Source organism: Ceratosolen solmsi, unplaced genomic scaffold (genome assembly GCF_000503995.2).
Source record: "Ceratosolen solmsi marchali unplaced genomic scaffold, CerSol_1.0 scaffold41, whole genome shotgun sequence".
NCBI lineage: Eukaryota > Metazoa > Arthropoda > Insecta > Hymenoptera > Agaonidae > Ceratosolen > Ceratosolen solmsi.
Window position 1 is genome coordinate 1,270,434 of NW_011948424.1, and position 17,000 is coordinate 1,287,433.

Genomic DNA, 17,000 nt, shown 5'->3' on the forward strand with positions numbered 1-17,000 from the left:
TACATCATTGTATTCATGGTTTATAATCTTCATAATATAATCTCTCACCAAGCATCATCAAACCGCAGCTCAGTATACAATCGCCGAGACACTTTCACTTAAAATTTATAATATACGCACAGATGGAAGTCCAAGGTAGGGTTTAATCTTACCTTGATGACAAGAAATTTAAAAACTCATCACGACTTATTAGTATTTAGTATGTTCTGTTCTATCTAGTACTAGAAATTTTTTTAAAATTAGTGAAAAGTATACAACATGTGTTAAATGCGAAAAAGTGGGGTAAATAAACATCTGTAGTTTCAAAAAAACAAAAAAAAACAAAAAAAAACAGTCAACTCGAACTTTAATTTTATTTATGGATTTATAAAATCTGCCGGTTCATAGCGGTCAAACTAGACAGATAATAAGTAAAGATTTAATAACTCTTTATTTTATATTAATTATTAATATAAATAAATCTAAAATTAAATCTTATATTGAAATTATAAGATTGTATTACCATTTTTCTTTCTCTTGAGCAAATCAACTAATTGAAAACAAAAATATATGTGTTCAATTTTCATAAATAAAAGGATTAAATGTATAAGTTAATATTTGTATGTAATCATAAAATTAATTTGACAATTTTCTTTTACAAAGATAATAAATTGAAATTGGTTATTTTATATTTATTAAATCAATTCCCAATCCCATTGTTTCGTACAAATGTTCAATATTATAAATAAAACGCAAACTGGCATTAAAAGAAAAAAAAGTATTGTTATTATATATGTAATATTATATTAATATATATGGTTTTAACGTACAAATTACATATTGCACCTGTGTATTGCAGGTGCATGTATGTATTACTTCTCTTTTGGTGAAGGTAGGTGGGTGGAGGGGGGGGGGGGAATAAATGTGTATAATCATAATTCAATTATTTTAAGTGAAATATATAATTATTAATTTATTATTTCAATACAATTAGATGTAAATGTAACAAAATACATGACGATAATTTATATATATATACGTAAAAAGAAAAATATTAATATCAAATTGCCAAGGTAACATTACAACAATCGTTTTGACAAATTATAATATTCAATATGTATCCATACATTTCTTTATATTTATAACTATAAATACAAATTAATTCAAAATTATATAATTAATAAAGCATATTTAAATTAATAAAAATAAGTCATTTGTAATGTAAATGAATTAACTTTAACGACATAATCTTTCTCAGTAAAATGTCTACTGACCTGTTTATGAGATCTCTTTCAATTCAAAGAAGATGCATAAAAATTCTTTGTACTCTGAAGTTATAAATATATTAAGTACATTAAATATTTCTTCCTTATATCATTGTAATCTATCTATATATTATAATCTATAATTTATTTAAGGACTTTAAATTACAAATTACAAATATCCTATTACAAAATACATACGTATAATGGTTGAATATTGCAGCCAAACCTTGCAAATAATAATCATTATTTCATAATTATCATGTCCAATTTATTCCCATTAACCATCAAACTTTAACTAATTTTTTAAGCAATAATTTTATTGAATATTACTCAATTGTTCTTTGAAAGCCTCCAAGATACTCGTTTCTAATTTTGTCTAATCTAGTACATTTTAAACTTGATGGCATATACTGATGACTTTTTAACCCACCAAAATGATGTATACAAAACTGAATAAAAGTGCATTTCCTTTAATTGTAAGCAAAACACAGTATGTGATAAAAATATACACAGCAGTTAATAGTCTCGAGTTATTCAGTTATAACACGAAGTGATCCTCCTCGCACGTAAGAGTCTCTCCCATGTCTCCTTCGCGAGCTTATGCGTGCCCGAGATGATCATATTTGATTGTTCAACGAACGCTGAAAATTACTAAATTCCTTTTCTCTCATAGAATATAATGCATAAAGCAGATAAGCTTGACAAAATTGTGGGCGTACGCACTAATCTCGGATGCGCACGTATTTTATATCATATTTTTTACTTGCAATGTGCTTAAAGCTTTATGAAAGATATCGTACTGTCAATTGCCGTGCGTCGCGATATAATCGAAAAGATAATATTATTTTTTTCTTTTGATGCTGGAATGTATGCGGTAAATAATTAAGTTATATGAAAATAAATATTGAACGAGCTCTTAATCTCTTTTAAAATCCCCGAATTAAGGATTGTTACTTTTCATTTTAGCAAACTAACATTCCTAAAGAACTATTAATATTGAGCATTTTAATACGAAAACAAAATTTATTATTACTAGAGATTAATTTTCGAAATTCATCATCTACTTTTTTGTTTTTTTTTTGTTTTTTTTTTTTTTTTTTTGTTTCTTTTTTTGTATGATTATTATTACGAGAAAATATTTTAAAATGATACACATATTGATAAAAAAAATATCGTAAATCTGATGATTTTTTGTATATTTTCTTAAGTATTAACAAGTTTCATTTATATGGCGAATTCGTTTTAGGCAATGGAATTATAAAACTTTTATCACGTTCCTATCCTTAATAGAAATATTTTGTTTAATTTTATAAAGTCCGAAATGTTATGAACGAAATAAATTTTAATTTCTTAATAGGTCACACGCTCTGGAACATTATGCAGTCATGTTTGCTTAAAATATAAGTGCGCTTAATATACTCTGTAAACATAACGGTACAAACTAACAACGCTGTTTACCTTTTTTCGTTGTTGAAAAGATTCGTAAGTTCTTGCATTGTAAAACTTTAGTAATTTTAATTAATGTCGATGCATTAGCATATATTTGGATACAAGGATAGCTTAATTTTTTAAGGCAATTAAAAGATTTTATTATTTCTAAAGCTCATAAATAAAATGTGATATAATAAAAACGAGTAACGTAAATTAAAACTTAAGTACTGTTAAGTAATTATTTAGAAAGAAAAAGAAAAAAGAAAAAAAGTTTTTGATTAAAAGTAAAATTATTATATAATTTTTTTTAAATACTTTGCAAGAACAATATTATTATTATTATTATTATTATTATTATTGTTATTATTATTTTCGGAAAAATTTATAAGCTTGTAATTTCAAATTTTTTTTTAACTGATTAGAAAAATATTATACAATATCATCAGATTCTATATACTAATGAGACATCGAGATAAAAATTTCATATTCATAAACAAAATGTCATATATCCTAGTCATTTATGCATTTTATTAATCTAAGCAAATAAGTTGAGTCGTTCACCAGTTGTAGTAAAAATAGCGCCAATTATTAGTGATTTTGAGGTCAATTTTGAGGCTCGTCGATGTTACGTCAATTTCATAATGTATAGTCTTAGTATTCGATATTAATGTACAAAGTTCATTATATATCTTACAAGAGCCGTTTTTCAAATTTACTGTTTCAATTCGTATAATGTCTGCAGATTACAATTGAAATTGCATTTACATAATTGTGCTACGTCTTGATAATTCATCTCACCTCACTTCGGACTACGGTATTTATAAATTTTTATTATGCATTACGATGACCTTATGCATAATTATTCCATCATTATGCGATACATTTGTAATATGTATCTTAACAAAACCACATTTTTTAAAATGTACCATAACTCTCAGCTATTGTATGTGGTAAAAATGACCTTATATGTTACATTAGTAATATAATAATAGTAAGGAAAGTAACTTGATATGCAAGTACTTTAGTTATTGTCGACGCTTGCATTTATTTTCCAATTGCAAAATGAGAATTCCATTGAGTAGGTGGTAAGGCTTTTCGTTATAATGGAGTTTGAACGATTTTAACGAGACATATGTGACTTTTTGAAAAAACTTTACACCCCCCCCCCACCGTATACATACAAGCTTCTAAAGCAGTTAATATTTCTATTAAAATTTTTTTCTTTCACTGTTACTAACGTATCGTTTAATTTGATGATATTTTGTAAATGCTAATTTTAAGAACTTAGCTGTAAATGATAAAGGCTATAAACAATATACACTTTCATTGAAAACATAATAATGTGTATGGATTGAGTAAATTAATTAATTCCTTTGAAATTCTATTGAGTAATTCAATTCCATACGAGTACAATTACATGAGAATTACGAAAAAATAATCAAGCTGTTAATAAATCCTGTATTTCGTAAATCAAAAGTGTACAATCTTTTTCATATTATATATTTTCCGTACGACGGAACACCTCTTTCCTTACTTACGTTAAAACTAATATTTGTGAAATATTAATCACAAACTCATGTTTTAACCGTTCAGCGTTAAATATTTATATTATAAAAAAAAAAGAAAAAAGTTTGTGTTTATAATTAAATTAATTTATATCACGTATTCTTGAATGATAGAGCAAAATTCGTATTCATGAGAAACTCCGTTCAAATATTTAGCGAAAAATGTATTTACTTAAATTTAATTCAATACGGCCTCCTTATCGTTATAAATTTTATTTATCCATAATAATTGATCTTAAATAATCAACAATATACTTGTTCAAACAGCTTAACAATGATCATTTGTATTACATTGCTAGTGATATTATCGATTATACATAATTAGAGTATTATTATTAAACAATAAAATCAAAATATCACGTTAATGTTGAACAATTATTATTAATGCTAAATCATATATATGTATATCATGATATGGTGAAATTCCTTATTTTGCTAAATATAATTAATATCATAATATTTCGTAATATCTATGTTCATAAATTAAAAAATATCCTTACTATAAAATTTGTCAAAATATAATAGCTTTCTTTGACTTATTATTGTAATTTTTTTATTTTTACCCTGATAATACCATATTAGCTGAATAGTATTAAAAAATAAAATAAAATACAGTTTCAACAGAAAAGCCCAGCGTTATCGTTGAATATAATAGTGAAATCGGAAATAAATGTATTTCATGCAAATTGTAGATGAATTTAGGTTTTGAAAGGAACTGTAGCATGACGACTGCTCAGAGATACTTATCACATGACAAACTCTCTGATCCTTTTCTCTTTTTCTATAATTCGCAACTATTCGTCTAACGTTATCTTTCAGCGCGAGATGTACGATTGCACTCCGCGATGTTTATGTTGAGCATATCTTGAGATCTCATCATTGTGGACCTTTTTCCATGGATGGCTGTTGCTATATACGGGCGTGGGAAATGTTTATCGTGCACATGACTATAATATAATCTTCTTTCTTAAGATAGCAGTCGAATTTTCGTGAATTCTGGTTAAGTCAGGCATTATATGTAATAAAATATTCTTTTTAATCTTTTCTTATGAAAAATTAATACTCCTTTCTTAGCAACATGAATCAGCGGCAATAAAGGCTTTATCTGTAAAAGCCATAAATTCTTGAATTAATAATATATAAGAAATTGTATAATTTGATAAGCCCAAGTTGATATTTATTAATATTTATTAATATTTATTAACAATTTTTGTAAGTTTTTTTTTTTTTTTTTTTTTTCCTTATGGAACGTAACGTCGCACAATTGAAAGGACACTTAAACAATGCATGCACAAGGCTTATGAAATAACATTTGAAAATTCGAAACATATTCCACTGTTGTGGAGAAATAAATAAGTCCTGGATTTTAACGGCATATTCGATAATTCGGATAGCGGATGGATAATGGTAAGAGACAATTATTCAATGCATCGTGTTCCTTACCATTTGTGCATGTCCCTGCAGATTTATGAGACTTTAATCATTATTGAAATAAGAGCCGATTTATTTATTTTATTTTATTTTTAATAAATCTCTACTACTCCTGTCTTAACTACTTCGATCACAGATAAAACTTTTATTATAAAAGCCATAAATTTTTCATTAATAATATAAAATAAAATATATAATCTAGTTAATATCTAACTGTATTTATCAACAATTTATATAACATATGTTGAAATATAATAACGAATAAATATTTGGGAATGAAAAGTACAATCACGATATTTTTGACAATTTTAATTAAAATTATGAAATTAACCTCGACTAAAAGCGACTCTATCTCAATGTCAATAGAATTGCATTTATTCAGCCCTGAAAAATTAAAAGACAACAATCAATCAATCACTTCATCGACCAATGTATATTGAAATTCGCTTAAATTTTACGAATTTATTTCGTTTAATCCTCTTGGTCTTTAACTTAATAATGATCTTTACGTGCAATGTCGAAAAGTATGTAATTTGTCACGTCATTCGCGTATCATAATTCTAACGATGTCTACGTCCGCGGGCACGAGCAGTTGCTGCATAACAACATGTGTTACGTAATGCAATATTCCGAGGCTCAATCAATGTGTGACTGTCTAAAGATGTCGGCTTTTATCAAAGCCCTCGTTATTATTATTTTTATTGCCGTTGTAATTATCTCATAACATTCAGTGATATTAAATTGTGCCTAATTCGTTACGGAAATAATCAAATTATTATTTATTATTATTATTAATTATTATTATTATTAATTATTATTAATTATTATTATTAATTATTATTATAAGAAGAAGAAGAAGAAGAAGAAAAAAGCGAACAATAAATAATAATAAAATAACAAAACGTAAAAAAAAAATAAAAATAATAAATCTAATAAATAAACGGTAGGAAAGTTCGTGGTGACGATTTTAATAAATAGAAAGATAATCCCACAATATAATGATAACATAGACTGATTTATTTCAGAATAATAATTACAGGCATTTTTCAAAAAGTTATAGTTACTTAAATAATAATATATTAGCCTGGGAAATGCGTATAATAATAAATCAAGTCCGATACGATTAAAGTTGAATTATCGCTTTAAATTATACTTTTATTCTGTCCGATATTTGAATACAATAAAACAAAACATTAATTGCACTTATAATGGTTATGATAATACAGACTATATTTATAACTTAATAAATAAATAAAGAATTTAATAGTTAAAAGAAATTAAATATTTTTTTTCGATTTCTATATCTACGTACTTTCAATAAATTTTTTAATACAAAAATGAGCTTTCACGTTAAAATGTCTCTGCATTCTCTTTCCACGAAATTTCAAATATTATTTGACAATTCATAAAAGTTATCCACTTAAAATAGTATCGTTTATTCTTATTGAATGAACTTTCATTTTGCCTCCTTTTTAAAAATTTCTTTCGTATTTTTTATTTGCAATTAATAAAGTAAATGGCGATTAAACTTTGAATATGTTTAAAGAAATGTTTAATAGTTAACGTGTACTATCGTATATCATCGTTGTGAAAGAATCCGATTAGTATAGTTTACTTGTCGAATTAATTACGTTATTTTAAAAACTTTACCTTTATGAATAATTGTTATTAGATTATCTTTTATCGCTCTGCAATTCTAATATTAATTATTAAAATTTCCGACTTTTAATAACTGCATTCAATTAAAGTCTGTAAAATTTTTAATAATATAAAAAATTAAGTGTTTGTACTTTAGTTATAAGAAAATAATAAGTTTCACAAAAGAAAATTACCTAATCCTCGATAGTTGCAATAAATGAAAAATAAATTCATACAAAATTCTACAATAGCCCTTTATAATTTACAAGTCAAGGGTCAACGACCATCTATATATATATATATATATATATATATATATATACCTTTTTGATATTGCTCAATCACGTGACTTTGTATGAATTTATAGCGTGGGAATTTTTACGAAAATTATACTCACGAAGTAAAGACTTTTCAGAAGTATATTTACGCGACGAGCTTGAGGCATATAATCTTTTCTGCTCCAAAGAATCACTTTTACAACTACTTATATTCATCTCTCGTATGTTTTTGTTTTATTCGGATCAGATTTTCCTTTTCCTTAACTTTTCGTCGCTCAAGCTGATTTTTGATTTTTAAAAGATTGCGCATATATAGCGAATTTATTGAAACCGAAACGACGACTTGACAATCAACTTTATAACAAAGGGAATATATAAATAACAATGTTCTCACAGTCCGAGTCTCGTTATCTGTTGAAAAAAATAAAATGTAATTTGTATAAATGACTAATATATTTGTATGTACTTAGTAACGTATTTTATAAAAGATTTGTAAATAAAGATTATGATAATCTTATTGGAATAAAAGATTATATTAAGATAAAGGAATGTAAATTATTAAATTACACATTAAATAATTCATTACACATCATTTAGCATCTATACAAGCGAGAAGCGTGAAAATATGAAATTCTAATTAAATGAAAAGAAAGTAACGTTGGTTTTACATACGAACGATATTGAAAATATAATAAAAATTCATAAGGAAAATTAAAAAATGTTACGAACGAAACAAATGATGAAAACATTAATTGATGAAATAACAACAATATATTTTGTGGATATAATTATTATTCTTTTGCTTAAGTAAATTACATAAGACATATTATAACTCTAAATTATAGTTCTATTCCATTGAAATCAGATAGCCGAATGTTCCCTGTAAAATATTCGACTAGTTTTTATATAAAAATGTCGAAGTTGAGAATACGAAATATCTTTAATATCATAAATTTACAAGCTCGTGTTGTTGTACCTTTAATATTTCAAAATACAGTTAATACAGTTTAACATTGAATAAAAATTATATCTTGTAAGCAATTTATTTTACTTTATAAACAGATAATCGAGACAAATCGGAATCTCATAATCTACATATGCGAATAAATATGGAATAGTGTAATAAGTAATTTAATAAAGTAAACATATAAATAAGTAAGTAAATTGTAAAATGAAAATACCTTAAATCGATTAAAGAAAATTCAAACAAATTTCACAAATATATATGTTAAAATACCTCCGATTCCTATATAAGCAATTCCTTATGATCAAATGTAGTCATAAACATTGCATGGATTAAACAATTTTTAATAAATTCTAAAAAATCAAATTATAAAATAATAAAAGAATAATAATACAAACGTGGAAAATTAGATATTGTAATATAATATTATAATGAATCATTTTTAATTATTAAATACAATTTTACTTTGAACTCAGATACATAATAATAAAATCTTTTGCATTTGTATAGGGCATTAGTTAATTATAATTCAAATATATACTTACTTTTAAGTTACGAGAATCATTATTAATAACAAATAAGAATACTTATTCCTTTAGCAACCGTAAGCATAGAATGTAGTCTGATATTCCATTTCTCTTTTACGCAACGTCTCTTTAAAAATAATACATCAAGAACTTTCAACGTTAAACACAAATACCAGTACATAATTCAAAACAAAAACAATCGCCAAAAAAAAAAAAAAAAAAAAAAAAAAAAAAAATTTTTTTTCGATATTTAGTATTTATATTTCGTACTCAAACTCGCAACATTCTGAACTATATTTTTTTCCCTTTTTCTTTAATGCCGTTTTGTCTCGAGTCATCGAAAACTTTCCAGCGCAATTTTCCAGCCGTAAATAAATGGATTCTATATTTTATGATCCGTTATTCCAAGAGTCCGTGCTACTTCACCATAGTTTTCCTATGCCTTTTTCGTAAGAGTTTACATAGTTACCCATTCTAGGGGAATTGTTTGGTAATTTGAGCTGTTCACTTTTGAAATCCATATTATATGAATATTTAAAAAAAAAAATATAATTGTAATCTAATATTCTTATAACTTATTTTGAAACATTTGTCATTGTTATGTGAATTTAGGAAATGTAGTATACCTATGATTGGAAAATAATCTGACAATTTAAAAAATAAAACTTATTATATCGAGTTGTTTGTAAAAACCATAGTGCATATATATATATATATATATATATATATATATATACGCTTAAGTATTACGACAATGGACATGTAATTTACAAATTTCAATTATATCAAATTTATAAAAGATTGTAGGTACAATAAATATTTGAAATTTAAATTAACAACCTATACAAATTATTTTCTCTACTTATATTTACAAGAAATAGTCAGTTCCAAATGTGCCTTCTATTGTTATTTGTATAAGCTACAATTTTGGTTGATAGTATGTAAAATTTTAGCAACTCTTTAAATTTCAGTTTGTATAAGAGTAAAAATATTGTAAAATTTCAATAAATTTATTTACAAAAGATTAGAGAAAGGAGCGAGAGGGACTAAGAAATATCGTACACATCTATAGTTAAAAATTATGTTTACAAAAATTGTAATCAATGATATTTATAATCTTCGTACGTTTAAATTTCAACAGTAAATTCTTTCTATAAAATTGTGTAACATTATCGATGACATATTTTAATAAAAACAAGTACTCTTTGTCACTTATGTATGCAGTTTATAATCACGTGACTTTGAGTTATCGATTGAAATTTATGCATTAACACTTGCGCACCGTTTGCTTTACGAGCAATTAAAAAGTACATAAAAATATCACTAATGTGCGCTCGTGTAAACATTCAATATTATAATATACACTGGCCAGGATGCTTAAATTACGGCAAATTTCGTTATGCGAGGATAAGTAAAAATTATTCTCATAATTATTTACGCTTTCGTAGATATGAAAGGAGAGACATACTACAAGGTGACATGATACCAATAGGAATATACTTCAAATACTTTGTAATTTTTATTTATAAATACGTTGAAAGATTTTCCATTCACCCAGCTTATAATAATATTATTATTATTATTCGTTGATAAATAGGATAGGAATTCCGAATTCACCACGTATTATTCAGGTTACTCTGATCTAGCACGATGTTATCAACTGCTAGATTAAGCGACAGCCACTTCCGTGTCTTATAGTGTTACTGGTTTCTGTGGTTTAAGAGAAGATCTGAAATTTAAAGTCGATTTGTTGTTAGAAACCGCGTTACGTGATTGAATTTGCAAAACTAACGAATATATCATTTATCATGGAATATGATGGAGAAATTGTAATTTGTAAGCGGAACATTGTATTACTAGAAAATTTGGCAACATTATTTGATTATAAATTGTCTTCAATCGATATTCGAGGCAAATGATAATTATATTGTCTTTTACCTTAATAGTAACCGAATGACCTAAAAGATAAATTTTCATTCGTTTAGGAAATATTTAAGGAGCTTGAAATACGAATTATCAAGATTCATTCTGTTATTAATTTACCATGGTTTTATAATGCACGAAGAAAGATTAAATTAGTCATTTTTGTTTATTTTTAGAAAGAATGAGACGCGCACGTTGAAAGATTTCAAGTTTGAAGAACTTGCGAGACGTTAATGCATGAATCTTAATCAATTTACCATCTGACCTAGGTCACTTACTCTGTCTCTTTCTCTCTCGCTCTCTCTCTCTCTCTCTCTCTCTCTCTGTCTATATATACAGCACTATGGTTCATGAGTAGCGTGGAAGTTTATGTTGGGTAGACCTATAAAGTGCAGTACTTCAAGTAATATCATTCCATTGCACGTAAGTGCAACGACTCCGTAAACTTCCGAGGTCGCATCGAGTATTGAAAACAGATTGGCTCGCACATAATCGCAGACTATGTGCTGCGAAATATCAAAGAATATTCAAACGAGCCAGTCTACCATCTCGCATCTCTCTCCATAAACACCCAATTTCAATGCAATCGGCCATGTGATCGCGAACTGCTCAGCTAACGAAAGATGCGTAACCGGCGTAGCTGCGCCCCGTCGATCGTCGAAGACACCTCCGTGGTTACGTGACCGAGCGTGCTCATTGACGGCCGGCTCACGAGGAGGAAGAGTCGTCCTCGCCAGGATTCGACGCGTGTTAACGAGACCGCGGCAACGAGACGAACGGCTGGATTCCCTTAAGGAGACCGACGAAATTAGCGAGCCCAACTGCGCCGCTAGTAAAGGACTTATCGGAGCCTCTTGGTATTCATAAGGAGTTTCTTCTTCATCTTCTTCTTCCTCCTTCTCCTCCTCCTCCTCCTCCTCCTCCTCCTCCTCTTCTTCTTCCACCACTACTTCTTCTTCTTTTTCATCGCGCAATTCAGCGATTGTTTAACTTACTCGAGCTTCGTGACCAAATGACGATGAAACGTTATTATTTTATGATTATGCTCGGGTGTGAAAATATTATCCTGTCCTTGTTTGCTTTATACCTCTCTTCCACAACTCTCCACATCTTCTTCGCTCTCATTTTATTTACTTTTTTTTGTCAAGGATACTTTTAGCTTCTATTGCCGCTTCTTCCTCCTCGAGAATTATATAAAAAATACTTCTTTCAAATGTAAAGGCTTTTTATTTTAATACTTTCATCGGTTAATCCATTATTCCATCCCACCTATATTCCGTCAAACTTGGCGTTTCTCTCAAGTCAATGAAGAATGGGCGAATGTTTTTGTTCTATAACGACGAAGCTTTTTATCGCATTTTATTTCATTTCAGCGTGGTAGTAAAATTGCAAACGCATGTTCGGCATTTAGAATCGTATAAGAGTACGTTAGTTTTTAAATAATATAGAGAGCATAGTAATAAATATCGTAGAATTTGTTGTCTAGCAGCAATCGATCCTTGAACTCCTTTTATCATAACGAGCATGATTGCATACTTGTCGACGCTTCTAGCCGATCCTGCAATCTCTCTATTCTTAACAATGTCAATAAAATGTCATATTCAGCGGCCGTAAAAGATATCGATGTATTATTATTATTATTATTATTATTGTTGTTGTTATTATTATTATTATTATTATTATTATTATGGTTATTGTTATTATTATTGTTATTATTATTATTATTATTATTGTTATTATTATTGTTATTATTATTATTATTATTATAATACTTCACCGACTAATGCCCTATTGTACAATTTTTAAATTTCAATAATTCACTTTCATAATTGCACCCATTAGCGGCAAGCGATAAACTTACGCCGCGCGCTTCATTCCCATTACACTATAATGCGAGTATATGGTGGCAATTACTGGAATGCTTAATGGCTCGACACCGCCATTCGAAGGCGCGGATTTTGACATTTCGCCCGACGTCGACAAACGCAATTGTTACGTGAGCGACGCCCTATATCGTAAACACTTATAGGGTTCGGGAGAGTCGTTAAGACGATGCTTACGATACGATACGTAAACCGAGATGCCAAATGTCCAAATTGCAATTTGATCATCGCTACGCTCAGCTTCTCGTGGCACAAAAAATTTTCATAGTTTAATAAGTAGCGCCAAATTAAGCAGTTCTTGATAAAACACTTAATTACCCACCGACCGTTCTTGATTTGATTATATTAAAACTAAATTACCTCGAGCGGAATATCGATTTTTTTTCGAAAGTAATTTGATAGAGACTTTCTCGTTTACAACCAAAATTAAATTATCCCGATGCTGTTTTGACGACTGCGTACGTGCGCCTGTTTTCTCGCGCCGATTATTTAGTTGTTAATTACTTTTGCAGGTCGTAAACGGTGCTACTAGCCAAACGTTTATTTCCAGAGCGTTTGCCCATCGAAAGACCCCTTTACCAAATGGGCCTGAAAATCACGACAGCCTGCATTTACATTGCTAATAATGAAAAATGAAGGATAAAAAAAAGTGTTTGACAATACGTAAGACAAAGAAAGCGCCGCCCGGCCGGCAAATGCGATGCGATGCGTCGCATTCCTCCCAAAGAGTCAATTATACTCTCATCTGCCCTACCTCCACGCTCCATCCCTCCCGTCCCATAATTCAATCATCGACCGTTGAAGAGAGACGAAGGTCCCCACAGCGAGGACGAAGCTGCGGCTCGAGGACTACTTTCGGAGGAATATGAATTTCAAACCACCGAGGAATTATAAGAGCCGTAAACCGACTTTTCGGTATTTATAGTCAGGTACTTTCGCCCATAGGATGGACGCACTTTTTCTCAATCTAAATCCATTTCACGCTTACTAAACTCTGCTAATTGCCGGGGATTTCGTGCGATCGAGCTCGCGCTAATTACTCCCTCGCTCGACAAATCGCCGGCAAGAAATTGACGGGAAGCAGCAGCGTCCGGCCAAAAGTCCGCGCGGCCGCCCGTCCCAAAAAAAAAACTCGTTACTCTCTTAATTAAGCGACGCTTCTTGCGACTGGCCGGGATTTTAGAAAGGCGTCGACGATTTTCCGCTGTCCACCCGCTTGGAGGATATTCGGAGCGGAACCGAGTCGTGTTACGTTTGACGCGATCCAGATCACCGGGGATCCATTCGCTTCTCTGCCTCGCTGCCCTCCATATACATCCAACTCCAACTCCCCCAGCCTTGCCTCGCCTCGCCTCGCCTCGCCTCGCCTCGCCTCGCCTCGCCTCGCCGCGCCTCTACGTTCCTTCCTTTGCCCAGCGGGAGCTCGCTTTTTACGCGGTCGCGCAACGCCACTCTAATTATGCACCGAAGGCTGCGGACGCCTCATGGAACGGGCCAATGTCGCGGAACGTCCGTGTCTGTTGCATTGTGCGAGAAAAATCGCTGCCCACAATGGCAATGCATGGAACATTTATGAGGCTTTATGGTGCGCCGGCCTTGTGCTTATAGCGGCGCTTTTCCACTTCGCGAGCTACAATCGAACGTAACGAAAAGTCTGCTCTTTAATAAATATTCCTTACAGAAAAGTGCAACTTAATAAAAGAATTACGCTTCATTACGACGACTACAACTATTCACAATCATTTATAGCGCACCGTTTATCTTTATCCTCTTTATTATTACTCGCACTTACTATCTATCTTTTTAGCAGTAAAAGCTTATGCTTTTACTTTTCTTCTATTTTTTTTTTTTTTTTTTTTTTTTTTTTTTTTTTCATGCTTTTCATTTTCATTGGATAAGCCAACTAGACACTAGACACTTTTGTCTCCTATCTTCATTCAATTACAGATTCATTATAATATCCTTAACTACATTCCCTATACGACTACGCATACACAGACAAATACGTGCACGCACGCGTAAGTTTAATAAACAAGTTTTCGATAACATACGCTTTAATATTTATATGAAAATAGATGTGCAAGAATATATTTCTGGTATGGAGGTTACGATTACTTGATCAAATAGCAATAAAAATTTCGAATTTCGGATGCTTGTATGGGAAGAATTACGTGTAATTCTTAATTGTAAGGACACAAGTAATTAGTAGGTCATATCGGTATTGCTGTTACATATGACTATACCGAACTTTGCTCTTCACTTAGTTAAATAATTGAATTACAATTAGTTATTTTATAAAAAGTCATCACGTATAATACATTACGTGTAAATAATATATTAACAACAACGTTGAACTTAGTGTTGGATAACAAAAATTGACTTTATTTAAGATATGTGTAGAAATACTAATTTATTTAGTAAAATAATGTTAATAAGCACATATTTAAAAATATAACAAATTATCTTATAGAATCGATAGCTTTAGAAGCGCCAAAAATATAAAAAATTACGAGGGATTGTTTCTTTCTCAAATGTATTAAACTTTGCAAATATTATGACTTGTGAAAATTCTATTGCTCGACATTTCTATCGAGCTTTTGAAATTCATAAGATTAATCCATTTCTACTTTCAATATCAAGAAAACATAAATAAATAAATAAATAAAACTAAAAAAATAATAAAGAATTATATATGAAGATATTAAAAAAAAATCTTCTAATTAAAATGTATTGACTGACTACACAATTTGGAAGTTTCAACGAGTTTTCATAAATTTTTAAGTATAAAGGTACTTCGGACTGAAAGAAAATTATAGTCTATTTATAAAATCTATTTTATCCCTTTAATTCGTAATATTCGAAAAATATACGTGCATAAAGCAACAAAAAAAAAAAAAAAAAAAAAAAAAAAAAAAAAAAAAAAAAACAACAACAAACAAACAATTTATCGTAATATTATATAATTAAAATCGTAAATTCTTAAATTAAATATATAAATCTATTAGTCCCTAGAATTGCCAATAATTTGTCAATAAAAATCATAATTGAATGAAATCAGCTATTCGTTTCTTAAAAAGAAATATTTCTGTTGTTTAACGATCACTGTATGAAGCTTCTTAATGAATCAACAGCCTCCTGTATACATTTTTATCGCATAAAAAATTGAGAAACAATATTGTGTTTAAGTTATTCTTTAATAAAATGCCTTTATAAAAGGAAAAAACTTGATGTAGAATAAGCTTCTGCAAAAAAAAAAAATAAAATAAAGTACAAACATTGAAACGCCTCGCACCTATACATCTATTAAAAGAACATTGACAGATAATACAGATGTATTTTAAGGACTAATTGGACTCTTTTCTAAACGATACTTTAACAAACATGATGATTAAAAATAAAGTATCATAAATCATGCTAAATGACGGATTAATTTATTTATCATAATTAAATAAAGTCCTGCAGTAAAATGATTCCACTATGCATTGCAATTATAGACCTTCATCAGCTTGGCTAAGAGATCCTTGGCCAAAGTATCCTGGATGCTTAAGAAGTTATTTTGCTCTGCACGAACGTTACGATTGACTTATTCGAACTCCCACCTATTAGTTCTCCTTTTCGGTCAATCGTAAAACTGTGAAATGTGGGCTCTCGTTGGAGCGTTTGTTGGTTAATAAAATCACCGGTTGTCGAAAGGCTCTCGGGCACGTGCGCAGCTTAATCGTGCAAAATGCGGGCACTGACAAACGAAAAAGCGCGCTCGGCCATGAAAGTGTGCCACTCGAGGAAAAGGGCTACCAACTACGGACTTACATCCTCCGACAAAGAAATACTTACGAGCTAAGCGCCGCTTCCCTCCTGGCTCTCTCTCTCTCTCTCTCTCTCTCACTCACTCACTCACTCACTCTCTCTTCCTCACTCACTCACTCACTCTCTCTTCTCTCTCCCTCAACTAGTGTTTATATTCTCCTGTGTCCGCGTCGTTGTATCCGGGGAGGAAGGAAAGGGGACCACTAGCGTGCGGGCGGCTTCGGCGTCACGGGATCACGAGCGTGAGCGCTGGTGCGGGGGGATGGGGCGGGGGATGGGGGATGGGGGGTGGGGGGGGGGGGTTAGAGG

General features: G+C 30.0%; 1 protein-coding gene across 1 annotated transcript in view; it reads left to right on the forward strand.

Annotated features, from left to right (window-relative positions):
• Positions 1-16,611: 16,611 nt before the first annotated feature.
• The window catches only part of LOC105362690 (unconventional myosin-Ie), a 19,873-nt gene continuing 19,484 nt past the window's right edge, over positions 16,612-17,000 (forward strand). Inside the window, exon 1 of the mRNA XM_011500175.1 lies at positions 16,612-16,653. Coding sequence (XP_011498477.1) covers positions 16,612-16,653 — 42 coding nt within the window. The remainder of the gene's footprint in view (positions 16,654-17,000) is intronic.